The sequence below is a fragment of the Macaca fascicularis genome, chromosome 1 (genome assembly GCF_037993035.2).
Source record: "Macaca fascicularis isolate 582-1 chromosome 1, T2T-MFA8v1.1".
NCBI lineage: Eukaryota > Metazoa > Chordata > Mammalia > Primates > Cercopithecidae > Macaca > Macaca fascicularis.
In genome coordinates, this window is record NC_088375.1 from 25,505,404 (window position 1) to 25,522,572 (window position 17,169).

A 17,169-nucleotide genomic window follows, 5' to 3' on the forward strand; every position below is an offset into this window, starting at 1 on the left:
CGCCTATAATCCCAGCACTTTGGGAGGTCACAGCAGGTGGATCACTTGAGGTCAGGAGTTTGAGACCAGCCTAGCCAACATGGTGAAACCCCATCTCTACTAAAATACAAAAATTAGTTGGGCGTGGTGGCACATGCACATGCCTGTAATCCCAGCTACTCTGGAGGCTGAGGCAGGAGAATCACTTGAACCCAGGAGGCGGAAGCTGCAGAGAGCCGAGATTGTGCCACTGTATTCCAGGCTGGGCAACAGAGCAAGACTCCCTCTCAAAAAAAAAAAAAAAAAAAAAGATGTCAACCTGGAAGACAGGGAAGATCTTGCTGGTAAGCCATGGTGAGGGGGCTGGAGCCCAGGAATTTGAGTTTCTAGAGTCTTGGCTAGAAGTCTGTGGCAAGAGATGGGAGGAGGGTATAAAAAGTATAGGGATGACTTCTACTTCTATGGAAAGGCCTAAGATATATAACAGATTAATTCAAGTCTTTAATGGTTTCTTACCTCACCTTTGAGGCTGTAAAAGGTGGCAGACTCAAATGTCTGGCTCCAAGATTTGTCCTTCTCAAGAGTTTTTAGCAACTTCTCTCCTTCATTTAAATACACATATGCCTGTAACCAGCCCAAAGAGTAGAAATGTGTTGATTTAGCAGGGATTGAGCCCACAGAAGGGCCATTGCCCCAGACTCTACTGAAGGAAGAGATGCAGGAGCCATTTCAGTGACCACCTCCACTTCCATCCCCAGCTCCACTGATTAAAATGGGCTTCCAAATTCCAGACAGGAGCTGATGGGTAAAGATCTCACCTTCATGCTTACGTTTGTCTGCTGGATCACTCCATCAAGACAATGAATCTGGAAATCGCCTTTCCTCATGCTATCATCTAGGTTGCCTTACCTGAAGTTTCCCTCAAACGAATTTCTTCCTCTCAGTAAATCTATCCCCAGCCTCCCTATTTCTAACCACACACCCACCTCCCTTGACCAGCATCCCCACATCTGTGAGAAGCTGGTCTTCAGCTTTGAAATGAATTATGAATCACCCCCATTTCCTTTGCCAGGGCCATTTTGGGAGGTGGATGAGGAAGGTAAGTCCCTGCACAACTCTCATCACTTCATCTTCACCTCCTAACATCATTAGGCAAATCTTAGCACATGTGCACATCAAGGTAAGATCAGACTTGAAGAACAAAGTAAGGTGAGGCAATATCTCCCAGTCTCATGCATCTTGTTGGGTATGTGTGGGAGGCAAAAAAAAAAAAAAAAAGGGAGACAAGATGAGTTGGCCACCAGCCCCAGTCCCACCGGAATTTCTTTGATGGGAGAGGGGGTACAAATGGCACATTCTGGGACCTTGCACTGGGGCTCTGCTTCTAATCATTGTCTTCCTGATCACTGTGCACTCCTTATCAAATGAAACGGGTATGCATAGGTTTTAGAAAGTTGGCCCCCAGGGCGACCTAAGCCTCCTCCTCCTGGGACTCATTGGCTACATCCCCATCATCACCCCGAATATGTGCATGAAATATGCAGGAGACTTTCCTTCTTAACATAAATGCTTTCAAGGACAGGAACTTAGTGACATTTTTAATAGTTTAATTTTAGAATTTTATATAAATCTAAGGTAGGAGGGTTGATTAGGCTGCTGTGACCAGTAGCAACTGTAAATTGTGGAAGGTCTATGAAGCTCTTCCTGAAGCTGGCTGAAGTCAGATGAAGCAAGGGCCCAGGAAGACATTTCCTCAAGTGAGTTCATGGAAGGTTAGCCCAGCCAGCTGCTCCATGAAAAGAGATCTAAGAGCAAATAAGTTTGAGAAACACAGTATACTTCAGCCTAGCCTGGCCTTTACCCTTCTGTGTCCTCTGAACAGATTTATATGTATCTCAGTATATCAAAGGCCCTGAAGTATCTAAAGGAATCTATTTACCTGTATTCAGCTCAGTGATTTCCAACTTACTTAACAATGAATTCTGTTTATTTCATTATGTGTATCAAATCCCCTCATTTCTAGGGGCATATTGTCCTGGAACCTTATTTATAATTACCCTAGAGAAGCATTCACTAGTGCTTTGGTGGTCTAAGGGTATGTGCGATAATCCAGCACACATTACATGATGACGAAGGTGGGGAGAGCCTCTTTGGGGATCACAAGATTAAAACCAGAATTGGCTGGGCACAGTGGCTCATGCTTGTAATTCTAGCACTTTGGAAGGCCAAGGCGGGCAGATCCCTTGAGCTCAGGTGTTCAAGACCAGCCTGGGCAACATAGTGTAACCCCATCTCTACCAAGAACACAGAAAATTAGCCGGGCATGGTGGCACATGTCTGCGGTCCCAGCTACTCAGGAGGCTAAGGTGGGAGGATGGCTTGATCCCAGGAGGCAGAGAATGGGCCACTACACTCCATCCTGGGTGACAAAGTGAGACTTCATCTCAAAAACAAAACAAAAAACCAGAATTGCACTCATCCAAAGACCTATAGGTATTTTGCACTCACAGGTATTTTAGGCTTAACAGAGGGTAAATGCCACTTGAGGAAGACTATGCTAAGAGTCCTCTCTGCATCATTTTGGGAATGAGATGTGCCCCCTTACCTCCCATACAGGTAGACAATTCATGGCAAGTTTCTAAAGGTGGCAATATTTTAAATAATTTACAATGCTAGTTGCAATGTATTCCAATTCTCTTTTCTCAATCTTAGATCATTTCCCTTCTAAGCAATGTGATTTTCAGTGGAAAGGGGTGCTGTCGGGAATATACAATGTGAAGTAATCAGAAAGCATGCTGGAGCTTCCCTTCTGGCTCTATGTTACATGAATTGTCTCTAGGGTGGAGGTGGTCTGGGTAGAAACAGCTTACCATGTAGTTATCATGCAAGATGAGATAAGCAGATGCAATTTCTAAGAAGTAATATAAGGCTTTGTTATTTTCTCCCAACGCCAGAAAATGGTGGGCCAGAGGCAAGATGACAATCTCTAGGATTTCTTCACACTGGCAAGATTCCAGAGGGATAATGTCTTCATCAGATGTCTTCATTTTTGTTAACACGTCGTCAAAGAAATTCAATATCTTTTCTCTTATTTTGTCAGGACTGTCCATATGCAGAAATAAATAATAGTAACTTACACAGTATCACTTTTGATATTAAAATATCTTTAGGCCAGGCGCGGTGGCTCATGCCTGTAATTCCAGCACTTTGGGAGGCCGAGGCGGGTGGAACACCTGAGATCAGGAGTTCAAGACCAGCCTGGCCAACCTGGTGAAACCCCATCTCTACTAAAAATACAAAAATTAGGCCGGGCGCAGTGGCTCATGCCTGTAATCCCAGCACTTTGGGAGGCCAAGGCAAGCGGATCACGAGGTCAGGAGATCAAGACCATCCTGGCCAACATGGTGAAATCCCATCTCTACTAAAAATACAAAAAATTAGCCGGGCGTGGTGGCAGGCACCTGTAGTCCCAGCTACTCAGGAGGCTGAGGCAGGAGAATCACTTGAACCCGGGAGGTGGAGGTTGCAGTGAGCTGAGGTTGTAGCACTGCACTCCAGCCTGGGAGACAGAGCAAGACTCCATCTCAAAATAAAATAAAATATCTTTAAAAACAAAAGAGCAGGATAATAAAACCTAGTGTGGATACTACTGACTAAATTCACCATGCATACCCCCCGAAGTTTCCCACTTGTATCTAAGAGGTCAAACGTACTGGCCAGACAAATGATTCTAATAGTGTTTTGAATTTAATGACAATTGTTTATGCTCTACTTCCTAAACAATGATATATGCCTCTACCTGGGATTTTCAGGAAATAATGCGGATGTCTCAGGAATCTCTGATTTGGACAGGATAAGATCTTCTTGAGCTAGAAAATAAACAAATGAGTTGTATGGGTCATTGAAATGTTCTCTGTAGTGGAGATATCTGCTGTCTACCCGAGACTTTTGTTCCCTTTATGGAATTGTTGCTGCCCAGCCAGAAACCACAATGCCCAGTCGCCATTGCATCTTAGGTGAAGCCACATCATGAGTTCTCACAATAGAATTAGATCAGAAGTAATATATGTCACCTCTAGGCTGAGATGGTTAAGTGTCTTCTCTGCCTTCTCTTTCCACAAGAAAGCAAATAATTCTAAGAACCTGAAGGATAGCGAACCCACAAGTTGGGAGGAGCCTGGGTCCCTTTGCATGCAAAGCCTTTGGTTAATACTTGCATTGGATTATATCACGAGGTGGAAATAAATTATCACTCTCTTGTGTTAAGCCACAGAAATGTTGAGATTTGTGATAGCTAATACCATTATCCTAAGTAATTTATTCTGCAATAAAAACTATGAATTAAGCCTGAAGAAAGTGACATCAGTTTCCAATGGAGAAATATAATGAAATGAAATATCCCAAAAGGTTAACTGAAGGGCAGAGAATCTTAAATTAAAAACCTCAGTCTAAGCATACTTGAATAGTTTAGAAAATTCCATAATGATCTTAAAACAGAAAACAAATGAGGCTTGTCTAGTCCAGTCATTTCTCCCTTCAGGCAGAAGAAAGAATCCCAGAGAGGGGAAGGAACTCATCTCATATAACTGTTAGTGGTGGATGTAGGACTAGAACTTAGGTTTTCTGGCTCCTAGGCTAATGCATCACTCCATACATCTTATAGATGCAGTTTGAACATATAAGAAGTTATCACCTTCTTCTGAAAGCCCCTCTGTGCCCTTGCCCCCATAGGTAAGTACCCCATAGATAAGTACCCCAACTCCTGTGTGCCCATCAACCCTGTGCAGACCTGTATCATAATCCTTATTGCACTGCATAGAGATCAATTTGGCCACCTCTTCTCCTAGATTACTATTTATTGATTCCTTAGTGACTAGCAGCTGAATATATTGAATTATGACCCTGTCCCCCTAGTTCTCTAAAACTGCTCTTGTTAAAGTTACCTGTGGCCACCATGTTGTCAAATCCAAAGGCTACATCTTTGTCTGCACTTGATTACCTCTCAGCAGCATTTAATACAAGCGACCACTCTCTCTTTTCACTCATTCTTTTAGCACACATTGCTTTGTGTGTTATAAGGGAATTGGTTGCCCACTTAATTGGCTTCTGTTCTTCTACCAACATTCTAAATGTTGGTAAACCTCAGTTTGGTCCTGGGCTCCATTCTCCATTCACAATTTCTCCCTAGGCAGTTTCATCTGCCCATGACTTTTAATTACATTCATATGCTAATGGATTTCCATTTTATATATCTAAGCCTTGACATCTACTTTAACTACAGACCCATATATTCAAACACCACCTTGGCAACTGCCACTTGAATGTGTAATAGGTATTTCAAAATTAACATGATTCAAACAGAAACTCTTTAATCTCTCCTTCAGAAACTTATACCCACTTACAACTTTTCCTATCTTAGTAAGCATCACTGCCATATATCCATTTTCTCAAGGCAAAAACCTGCACAACATCCTTGATTATTTTCTTTCTCTTACCCCCATCCCTACTCAGTCCTTCAGAAAGTCCCATTGACCATACCCAAAAACATATCTGAATTCATCGTGTTCTGTCCATCTTCAGTACAGCACCATCCCAGTCCACCACCAACATTTTACCTGGACAACTGTAAAAAACTAATCTCCCTTCTATTCCTATCCTTTTCAGTCTTTTTCTGTAGAGAAGGCAGTACCATTTAAAAAGTATGATTCAGATCTCTGTGGCAGGAACTGCCGGTTTCCCATCTCTTATCTCCATTGTCCCTTTTCTCATTAGTAATAGAATTCAATGTTATTCAGGACAGCGAAATTCTTCAGCTTCCCTTGCAACTGGATATAGTCATGTGACTAGGTTCTGATCAATGGGATGTAAGAGGAAATACTGGGTAGGACTTTTAGAAGATCCTTTAAAAGGGAGGGGACATCCTTTCATGTTTTGGCTTCTTTCTCCTTCTGGCATTAAATGTGCTGGCTGGAGCCTCAGCAGCTGTTTTGGACCAAGGTCCGTGATGATCATGAAGCCTCCATACTAGTCCCAGTGATGAGGCAAGCCTTTTACATGAGAAATACATAAATATAATACATTTGATAATAAATAAATTTAAGCCACATTAGCTAGGTCCTTATTATATGCAGCCAATACTCATTCTAACTGATATATTTCCAATGTGTTCCAATTCACATAGACTGAAATTTAGACTATTTATCAAAGTCTACAAGGCCCCTTGAAGATTTTATTGCTTAATCTCTTCATTATCTGTCAGCTGCCATTAAAATTCAAATTTATGAGAATAGACATGTCTATCATTAATAATAAAATAAAAATTAATAATAAATGTCTATCATTTTTCACTACTATGGTCCAAATATCTAGGTCACTTCCTGGCACAGGGTAGATGCTTAATAAATGTTTGTTGCATACATGCACATTTGTTGAAAATAAGTCAATTAGTAAAATGAAAATGCTATTCTTCCTTCAACACTTTATGTTTAAAATTGTAATGGTGGCCAGGCACAGTGGCTCATCCCTATAATCCCAACACTTCAACACTTTGGGAGGCTGAGGTGGGAGGATCATTTGAGTCCAGAAGTTTGAGACCAGCTTGGGCAATATGGCAAGACCTGTCTACAAAAAGAACAAAAGAAGAAGAAGAAAAAATTAGCGGCATGTGGTGTTATGTGCCTGTAGTCCACCTACTTGGGAGTCTGAGGTTGGAGGATGGCTTGAGCCTGGAAGTTTGAGACTGCAGTAAGCCCAGATCATGCCACTACATTCCAGCCTGGGCAACAGAGAAAGACTCTGTCTCAAATAAATAAATAAATAAATTGTAATGGTGATAGAATGGAATGCGAAGATTGGATAGATAAAGCAAACAGAGTCAGGGCGTACAAAGTATGCTCTTTGTCATTATGTCATTTATTGCTTGGGTGAATCATATTATTATTACTATTTTTTTTTGGATGGAGTTTCACTCTGTTGCCTAGTCTGGAGGGCAGTGGTGCGATCTTGGCTCACTGCAACCTCTGCCCCCTGAGTTCAAGTGATTCTCGTGCCTCAGCCTCCCTAGTAGCTGAGATTACAGGGCCGCACCACCACGCCTGGCTAATTTTATATTTTCTTTTCTTTTCTTTTCTTTTTTATTGAGATGGAATCTCATTCTGTCACCCAGGCTGGACTGCAGTGGCATGATATCAGCTCACTACAACTTCCGCCTCCCAGGTTCAAGTGATTCTCCTGCCTCAGCCTCCCAAGTAGCTGGGACTACAGGTGTGTGCCACCATGCCTGGCTAATTTTTTGTATTTTTAGTGGAGATGGGGTTTCACCGTATTAGCTAGGATGGTCTCGATCTCCTGACCTCGTGATCCCCCCACCTCGGCCTCCCAAAGTGCTGCGATTACAGGCATAAGCCACTGTGCCCAACCAGAATCATATTATTTTTGATTCTCATTTTTTTATTTACAAAGGAGATGCTATATTAAGAGTTTCCTACTACAAGGAGAATCTGTAAAAATCAAAAGAAAAAAGATACAAAATGCCTGTAAGTTCTCAAAAGAAAAGAGAAAAGCAAAGATATCACCTGCCCACCTTATGGTTTCAAATAACTAAAAATAAGACTTTAGGTTCAAGATGTCAGACTACCTCTTGGGTTTATCTTCTATCTCCCCAAGTTCAGGACATTTAGCTAACTAAGTGAGAATAAAATGATTTTTTTTTTTTTTTTTTTTGAGGCAGGGCCTTGCTCTGTTGCTCAGGCTGGAGTGCAGTGGCACGATCATAGTTCGCTGCAGCCTCAACCTCCCTGGCTCAAGGGATCTTCCCACCTCACCCTGCTGAGTAGCTGGGGCTACGGGCGCCTGCCACCACACCCAGCTAATTTTTTGTATTTTTTTGTGGAGGGGGGGTTTCATCAGGCTTCTCAGGCTGGTCTTGAACTCTGGAGCTCAAGCAATCCACCTGTCTCAGCCTCTCAAAATGCTGAGATTACAGGTGAGCCACTGTGCTTGGTAAGAATAAAATGATCTCTGAAAGTACAAATTCCACATGTATAGGATGGAAGGGCCACGCTCCTGTCTTAGGGTCACTTAGCTACCCGTCTGCCTAGAATAGTCTTCCTCAGCCACTCACACAGCAAAATCCCTCACTTCCTCTGTCTTTACATGAATCTTGCTCGCAGTGAAGGCACCCAAATGACTCTGCGCTCCTTATCTTCCTTGTCCTACCCAACATTCTTTTCTGTTTTCTCCATGGGATTTATCACTTATACTATATGCTTTCTTTCTTTCTTTTTTTTTTTTTTTTTAAAAGAGTTGGGGTCTTGCTCTGTCACCCAGGCTGGCGTATAGTAGGGTGAACATGGCTTACTGCAGTCTCAAACTTTCGGCCTCAAGCAATACTATTGAGTAGCTGGGACTACAGGCACAAGCCATCACACCTGGCTAATTTTTTTTGAAGAGATGGGGTCTTGCTCTCCTGCCCAGGCTGGTCTTGAACCCTTGGCCTCAAGCCTCCAAAGCCACTGGGATTATAGGCATGAGCCATTGCACCCAGAAATTTACTTCTTTATTATGTTTTTGTTCTCCACTGTCTACTTTCCCCCAACAGAATGCTGTTTTGTTCACCAATGCAAAACACTGATGCTGTTTTGTTCAGATGCCTAGAACAGTAAGCAGTGCCTGGCACATAGTAGGAACCCAATAAATAATTGTGGAATGAGTAAATGAAATGCTGAATGAAAGTTCAACATATCTGTAGAAGATAAAGGAGTGAGAAGAGTAGTCATTGATGAAATAGGTGGAAGAAGCTGAAGGGAATGCCCAGGAGGGTAAACCATTGGAATGAATCAAAACTTAGAAAATAACAGTTCTTAAGAAGGACATGAGGACCAAAAGAGAATTGAAAGGGAACCAGCTACCAGTTTCCTCCCTATCTGATTCACACATAATGCAGTGGCCCTGAATCTCCTCCAGTTATGTCTTTTTTTTTCCCTTTTGGGGAGAGCAGTGGCCATGATCATGGCTCACTGCATCCTTGAACTCCTGGGCTCAAGAGATCCTCCCACCTCAACTTCCTGAGAAACTGGGACTATAGATGTGCGCAACCATGCCTGGCTAATTTTCTTATTTTTAATTTTTTGTAGAAACAGAGTCTCAGTTTGTTGTCCAGGCTGGTCGTGAACTCCTGGCTTCAAGTGATCCTTCCACCCCAGCTTCCCAAAGTGCTGGGATTACAAGCGTGAGCCACCACACTTGGTCCCAATTACGTCCTTGACTGGTATTGCCTAAAGGTTATACTCCACACTTTGGGAGATTCAGGGATAATGGATAGACAGAGTATCTATCTGTCTAGGATAGATGGAAGCAGGATGTTTTAAGGAAGACATTGCAAAAAAAAAGTTTCCTTGTAACTCTAGGAAAAATAAACATTTGTTAAGAAATCTATTCACAGTATATTACTTGGTTTGTAATGGACAACATTTACATAGTCTTAATAATGTAAACACTTCACTGACTTATCTAATGCCAGTTATATGACAATATAGGGGAGAGGGGCCGAGGAGTGGTGTAACAGAGTTAAATCCTCATCTGCCATAGCCAGAAAACAGATGTCAGAATTTGATTTTTTTAAAAATCAATAAAAGCAATATTAATATACCATTTAGTATATGGAGGTAACGACTAGAAAGAGTAGCTAAATTAAAAATGTTTGCCCCTGCCGGGCGCGGTGGCTCAAGCCTGTAATCCCAGCACTTTGGGAGGCCGAGACGGGCGGATCACGAGGTCAGGAGATCGAGACCATCCTGGCTAACATGGTGAAATCCCGTCTCTACTAAAAAAATACAAAAAACTAGCCGGGCGAGGTGGCAGGCGCCTGTAGTCCCAGCTACTCGGGAGGCTGAGGCAGGAGAATGGCATAAACCCAGGAGGCGGAGCTTGTAGTGAGCTGAGATCTGGCCACTGCACCCCAGCCTGGGCGACAGAGGGAGACTCCGTCTCAAAACAAACAAACAAACAAAAAATGTTTGCCCCTGACTGGAACTACTGAAGGTGTGTGCGACAGTGGGCCATGGGATTACTGTTTTAGGATACAACATTTAGGGAATTTACAAAGTCTCTACAGTTTGTCTAGTCGATAGCCTTCTGAACGGGTGAAAAATTCTGATAGGAGAAATAGTAGAGCTTTGGCCTCACTCAGGTGGAGGTGCTGATGGAAGGGCTACCAGCAGACATTATTCAGAGACATTTGGTCACATATGCTCCAGAACTGAACTGCCAGTTGATTGGAAAATCTGCAAATAACTGAAATTGTTTGCTTTGATGACAACAGTCAGCCTGCTACAGGCCAGCTGCTCAAACTGACCTGTCTTCTAGCTGTCAGCGTATTTTAGCTTATTTTATCCCCCCAAATAAAACATCAATCTACCAAAAAATACATCTATGTATATGTATGTGCGTGTATGTGTGTGTGTATGTGTATGACTCACTGACCCCATACAGTCGAATATTCTTCTTTTCCCTTTCCCTCATCTCTTTCCATCATTTCATCTCCTACTGATACTTTCATTGGTTCTTTGAGTAGGGCCCTGTGTGGGATCCTTCACTAAAGCTTCCTTAATTCAGGCAGCACATCTTCTCAGTGCTCCACAGTCTGCCCCCCTTACCCCTGTCTCATTCTAGCAGTCCACACCCAAGGGTCTTCTCACCCTCCCAAGGGCACTCTGGGAAGAACTTAAAATGGTTCCAGTCCTGCTCTTTCTCCCAGGTGGGTTTTATCTGATCCATGAGAAACCCTCACACATCCTTTCCCACAGTCTGGGATGGCAGCTTGATCCCAATGCAGCCACAGGCCATTTCAGCCTTCTTAGGCAGGAGGCAGGCCCCAGGGTTCTATGTCCTCTGATTCTAAGGAAGACACCTCACTAGGCTTGAGGTGATGAAGTAAACAACCCACTTGAGGAGGGCACACAGCACCTCATCAGTTCTCACCAAAGAGAGCTCTTCACAAATCCTGGCCCTCTACACACTCTTCCTCATTTCTGTGTCTTACATCTGGGCAAAGGATCCAAGATTATAATTGATTCTCAGCTATTTCCTTGGTAAATTCTGTATATCCACTGCCTCAGTTTGAATTGTAGCATTCATTGTATCTTGGTGCTCTGGCACAAATTTCAATTTCAACATCATGTTACACACATACCATTTTTGTGATGATAATAATAATGATATTACCAATTTTGTAAAAATATAACAGATGAGAGAGAATTTAATACATACTAGTAATAGAACTAAACTCAGGTAGGTGTACATTCCCCTGACATCTTCCTTGCCCCGGTGAGGGTGAGACTACTGCTGAAGTCTTATCCTCTTCGTTTTTTTTGTTTTTTTTTTTTTTGTTTTTTTGAGACGGAGTCTTGCTCTGTCGCCCAGGCTGGAGTGCAGTGGCCGGATCTCAGCTCACTGCAAGCTCCGCCTCCCAGGTTTACACCATTCTCCTGCCTCAGCCTCCCGTGTAGCTGGGACTACAGGCGCCCGCCACCTCGCCCAGCTAGTTTTTTGTATTTTTTTAGTAGAGACGGGGTTTCACCATGTTAGCCAGGATGGTCTCGATCTCCTGAATTCGTGATCCGCCCGTCTTGGCCTCCCAAAGTGCTGGGATTACAGGCTTGAGCCACCGTGCCCGGCCCTGTTATCCTCTTTGTACTCAAGTTTTCAGAGGACTAGAAATCTTCATAGTCCAGATCTTAAAGCTCTGAACTTACAGCCTGATTCCTGCCTTCCAAAAAGGGAGATGGACTAGTGTGAGTGCAGTTTCAACAACATGCTTGTCCCACTGTGCAAAGCTGCAAGTTTCTCACTCTCTTGATTTCTACTTCATGCTGTGTCTATGAACTTCCTATCTTCTGGCAAGTATTACCTAAAAGTCCAACCCCACATTTGGGGGAGCTCAGGTATAATGAGCAGAGGATGAACTTAGGAATTAGACTGATGGCAGATTGAATAAAGCCTGTCACTCATTCTGTGGTGTTGGGTAAGTTACTTAAGCTTCCAGAACCACAATTTAAAAAATCTACACAATGAAAATAACCCTCATCACCCTTAAAAGGTTAATACGAGGATCCACTGAGAATGCACATGAAATAGAGAACGAATGAGAAAAAAAATTTTATTTTGCACCTGCTATGTGCTAGGCACTTTAGATACATTTCTTCCTGATTTTTAATATCCTTATAATATAGGAGTCCTCTACTTGTAGCCTCTGATTTCCCAACCAGATTTAGCCATAATCACCAAGGTCCTCTGACTAGGGTAGACAGCCCGTTAGGAGCTCCCTGGCCACCATGAATGGGGGCTAGAATTGGTATTATAGCTTTATGTCTGACACCCATCATGCCCGCAGTGACTGAGTCTTTGGGTCCTTACATCCCTCAAATCTTCTGCTATGTTTTCTCAGATCACATAGCTGATTGGTGTTATTGGTTTGTAACTTTTTAAATTTGCTTCTCAGATGGTCTTGAATTCCTGCCCTGAAACCAAGCTCTCTTTTCTGGAGCCCTGACCTGCTTAGCCCTGGCTAATTCTCTCTCAATCATATTCTTGTCCCACTGGAACCTGTTTCAAACTAGACCAACAAAGCAATAATATTCTTATCTGCCAAGAAACACCGTGTCATCATGTCAGCTTGTACCCCCCTTTGGATCCCATCCTTTGGTGTGAATTAAGTGGGATATTTTAGTTTAAGTTCTGGTCATACCCCATTTTGCCAGAGCCCCTATCCCCAAATCATCCCTGACAGTTATAGTGAGATTGGTTCACTAGACTCAATACAGGTACATTCCCTTACTCTTCTCTTCACCATTGGCCTAGGCTGCTGAAGTCTCATCATTCTTTGTGCCCAAGCCGCTTATGGGACTTGAAGCCCTCAAGGTCCACACCCACTCCTTCTAGATCTTAGTCTCTAGATTTCCCAAGAACAGTTAGGATAATTTAAAAATGAGGTAGGTTACTTCCAAATCCATGAGACGTAGCCATCTTTTTAATGGCATCCATGTCTAAAGTGTTGAGCCGAATATTCACTGTGAAGTGATGATAGGGAATGAAGTCCTTGCTTCGGCAGTGGTCACACCTGTGGGCATCTTCTTCCAAAAAGCGGGCACATTTCAAGTGCATGGCTTTTCTCTGGTCCTTGAGCCACAGCTCGTAGGCTGTTTTCTGCATCATAGGGCTACAGAATCGAATCCTGTGGCACTCGATCACCTCATTCTCCAGTTCACGAAGCTCTTCCTCTTCACCGTGATCTGGAGAGAGCAAAAAGGGTTTTTTCAGCCAGGCAGTGGGCAACAGATCAGCCCCTTCTACCTAACACAGGTCAATTATTTGATCTAGATGGGTCCTTAAGAGGAAGCTGAGTCACTCCAGGTGCTACTCACCCATCCCTTCACTGGGCTTCAGAGACAAGGAGCGATAGTGCACCTCAAATGAGGTATCGTTCTGTTTCAGGGCATTTTGAAGCTCCTTGCCATTCCGGAAACAATGAAAAATGTTAGATTCCACTAGGGTTGCCAGGGCCTTGATCATCATCTTCATATTCCAACAGGGGAGAATCTCAAACAACAACTCGGTGGTGAAGGTCAGGCCAATGATGGCAGCACATCTCACCAGCATTTGGTGGGAAAGGCTCATGCTATCCAGCTGGATCAGAGAGATTTCTGCAGGTAGAAGATCACACAGTAGAAAACTAGTTATTTGTCTTTATCAAATATGCTGTATTTGATATAACCATCCTGCTCTACAGTTCTTGTTGAAAGAAACTCAGTCAAGCTAAGTCAAAAGAAGTATTTGTTTAGTACCTAATTTGTGGATAGCACTTGTGCTGAGAGTACTAAAGATGCAGCCTTATGGCCTGGAAAGACACATGGCACAATGACCTGACAAAATTAAGATCGATTTCATGGTGTTCTGATTTTGTGCTAAAGTGTGACAAGCGTGTGTGAGGAGAGGAGAGGACATTGTAATCACTATTGTCAGAAGGAGCAGGCCCTGCCATTCCTGTGCTTTGTTGACTTCCTCAGCTGGTCCTTCTGTATCTTCTTCTCTGGCTCCCCTTTCTGCTGGAAATTTTTCTCTCAATCTGCCCTGGAAATTTATGTCTTTTCATGACATACATTATCATCTCTGTGTCATGACCAATTGTCAGAAAGTTCACAGCTCCTATCCCAACGTTTCATCTAAGCTTGAATATCGTAGCTCACATGGCTTTCTGGACATTTTGACCAGGATGTCCTTCTGTTAGGGACAAAATTAGAACTTCTCAACTTGCCCAAAAAACACCGTAGAAACTAAGCAAGTCTTTTTTTTTTTTTTTTTTCCATCTCGCTCTTGTTGCCCAAGCTGGAGTGCAATGGCGCGATCTCGGCTCACTGCAACCTCTGCCTCCCTGGTTCAAGCAATTCTCCTGCCTCAGCCTCCCAAGTAGCTGGGATTACATGCATGTGCCACCATGCCAGGCTAATTTTTTTTTTGTATTTTTAGTAGAGACGGGGTTTCTCCATGTTGGTCAGGCTGGTCTCTCGAACTCCCGACCTCAAGTGATCCGCCCGCCTCAGCCTCTCAAAGTGCTGGGATTACAGGAGTGAGCCACCGCACCTGGCCAATAATATGTCTTTCATATAAACTCTTGTTTGTCATTTATTTCTCATAAAAGTGGATGGCAGGAAGTATCTCAGTATTAGATTTCCTCTCTCATTATTTGGTTTCTGTTTAATTGAAAATGTACAATATTTCATTCTTTTATGCAGATCCCGGAATATACACAGGTGGAAAGATGGCTCTTAATTAGGAAAAAAGCCAGGCCTACCCTGGAGCCTTCTCCCTGCTTCAGGCAGTACAGAGCAAACACACAAACAACCTGTGTTGCTGTTTTTCTTTTTCGTTTTAAAAACAGACATCCTAGAGAAAACCAAAGTGAAGTTTAGGGACTAGAAAATAAATACCAGGTCAGATTTTCTTTTCTGTCTTTTCTTTTCTTTTTCTTTTGAGATGGAGTCTCACTCTGTCACCCAGGCTAGAGTGCAGTGGCTCACTGCAACCTCCGCCTCCCGGGGTCAAGCAGTTCTCCTGCCTCAGCTTCCCAAGTAGCTGGGATTATAGGCGTGTGCCTGGCTAATTTGTTTGTATTTTTAGTAGAGATGGGGTTTCACCATGTTGGCCAGGCTGGTCTCGAACTCCTGACCTTGTGATCTGCCCGCCTCAGCCTCCCAAAGTCCTGGGATTACAGGCGTGAGCCACCGCGCCTGGTCAGATTTTCTTACCTTTTAATGATGTTGGAGGTGACAGGTTTTTCAGTCTGACACCACTTGCGAGGTGACAGACTTCACTTTCCTCATCACTTTGGAGAGTAACCATGTTTAACCTCTCTATTGGCTTAATGAAATACTCTACAGGGGTATAAAAGGGAAGAAAAGTTGAGTCATTAGTCTGTCTTATAAGGTCTGATTTTCCAATGAACTTTGAGATGAATCTCATGTGAGGAAGAGTGTGTGGAGATGTATATTGGCTCACCAAATATTCTGGAAACCTTTTTTTTGTTTTGTTTTGTTTTTTGTTTTTTTGAGACAGAGTCTCTCACTGTCGCCCAGGCTGGAGTGCAGTGGCGCGATCTTGGCTCACTGCAACCTCTGCCTCCTAGGTTCAAGAGATTCTCCTGCCTCAGCCTCCCAAGTAGCTGGGATTACAGCCGCCCACCACCATGCCTGGCTAATTTTTGTAGACATGGGGTTTCACCATGTTGGCCAGGCTGGTCTCAAACTCCTGACCTCAAGTGATCCGCCTGCCTCGGCCTCCCAAAGTACTGGGATTACAGGTATGAGCCACACTGCACGAGGCCGCTGGAAACCTTGTTCTAAGTAAAACTGATTAATGAAAATCTAGATGTACTCAAAAATGTTTTGTCTCCCTCTGTCAACCCTGCCCAACCAAAGGAACTGGCACTATTGATGTCTTCCATAGGATATAAGGCTTTACAAACATTTGATTCACAGTCAGATTATCAGAATGTATTACAGTATACAGAAACATGTATTTGTATGTATACATTTACATACCCACACTCAGATACAAACACATTCTGTGAGGCACTGTACTCTAATTAGGACATGGCTACATCAGAAAGAGATATTTTAATTGGTGAAGTTTGAATAGTAAATGTGCCTAGTAATTTGGTTTCCTAGTACTCCAAAATGCATTATTTTTCTGTCCCTTGAGCCATTCATGCAGTCCTTGATAGCTGCAAGACTATGCTAGGTGAGGTGGAAATAGGAAGGTGAATAAAACCAAGTTCCTTATTTCCTAGAGCTCTAAGTCATGTATGCAAAGAGCTGGACTGCCAGGCAGTACATGAGTGCCGTGTGACTGGACACAAACAGTAAGCACCAGAATTCACATCAATGCAGGACATATGTATTAAGGACTTTCTGTGCATCATATCCAGTGAAGGCTATAAATGTGAATAACACATGCTTCCGGCCCTCAAGGGGCTTAGAAATCTATGGAGACAGATATATAAGTAACCAATTATAACACCAGGATGAGTGACTTAAGAGCTAAAGAGCAAAGAGTAGCATGTTGTGGGAACAGAAAATAACAATTAAATCAGACTTGGTGGATTCAGAAAGACTTGATAGAGGAGGAAGTACTTTGATTGATCCTTGAAGGATGAAGAGATATTGTAAGCAGAAAGTGGAGGAGAGGCCAATGCAAAGGCATGGGAACCTCAGAGTACTTAGTGAGTTAGGGGAATGGAGTGGCCCAGCGTGGCTAAAGTGCAGGGGCTGGAATGCTAAAGTGCTATGTGGGGGACGTGGAGACGTGTTCAGAGAGCTAGTTTGGGAGCACAGCATGGAGGGCATTAAACACCATAATATGAAGACTGGACCTTATAGACAAGAGGGAAAGATCACAGATTTCTGAAGAGGGGATACTAGTAATCCAACCAGTCATATTTAGGAAGGTAGCACTGGAAGCAGCATATGGAAAAGGCGCGAGACCAGGACAGGGAAGACTATGTAAGGAGTTATAATAATGGAATGTCAAGAAGTGAGGATGCATAGAACCAGGTAAGTGGTTCAGCAAGGAGAAAGCAAATACTAAAGACATGGAGGAAATGGGGCCTAAGCAAGACAGTGATAGAAGTGACAGAGA

The 17,169-nt window shown here is 43.1% G+C and overlaps 1 protein-coding gene across 7 annotated transcripts in view; it reads right to left on the bottom strand.

Annotated features, from left to right (window-relative positions):
- ADCY10 (adenylate cyclase 10) overlaps window positions 1-17,169 on the bottom strand; it is a 90,151-nt gene that overhangs the window by 25,137 nt on the left and 47,845 nt on the right. For 5 of the 7 annotated variants that reach the window (XM_065531682.2, XM_065531669.2, XM_005539901.5 and 2 more), the window contains 6 exons: window positions 15,282-15,407; window positions 13,401-13,679; window positions 12,978-13,268; window positions 3,779-3,848; window positions 2,850-3,081; window positions 496-603 (listed from right to left, as the gene is read on the bottom strand). In XM_065531682.2, the coding sequence (XP_065387754.1) occupies window positions 496-603; window positions 2,850-3,081; window positions 3,779-3,848; window positions 12,978-13,268; window positions 13,401-13,679; window positions 15,282-15,407 (1,106 nt within the window). Of the gene's footprint in view, window positions 1-495; window positions 604-2,849; window positions 3,082-3,778; window positions 3,849-12,122; window positions 13,269-13,400; window positions 13,680-15,281; window positions 15,408-17,169 lie in introns of those variants that run through there. The other 2 variants (XR_012418922.1, XR_012418934.1) reach the window with 2 other exon arrangements.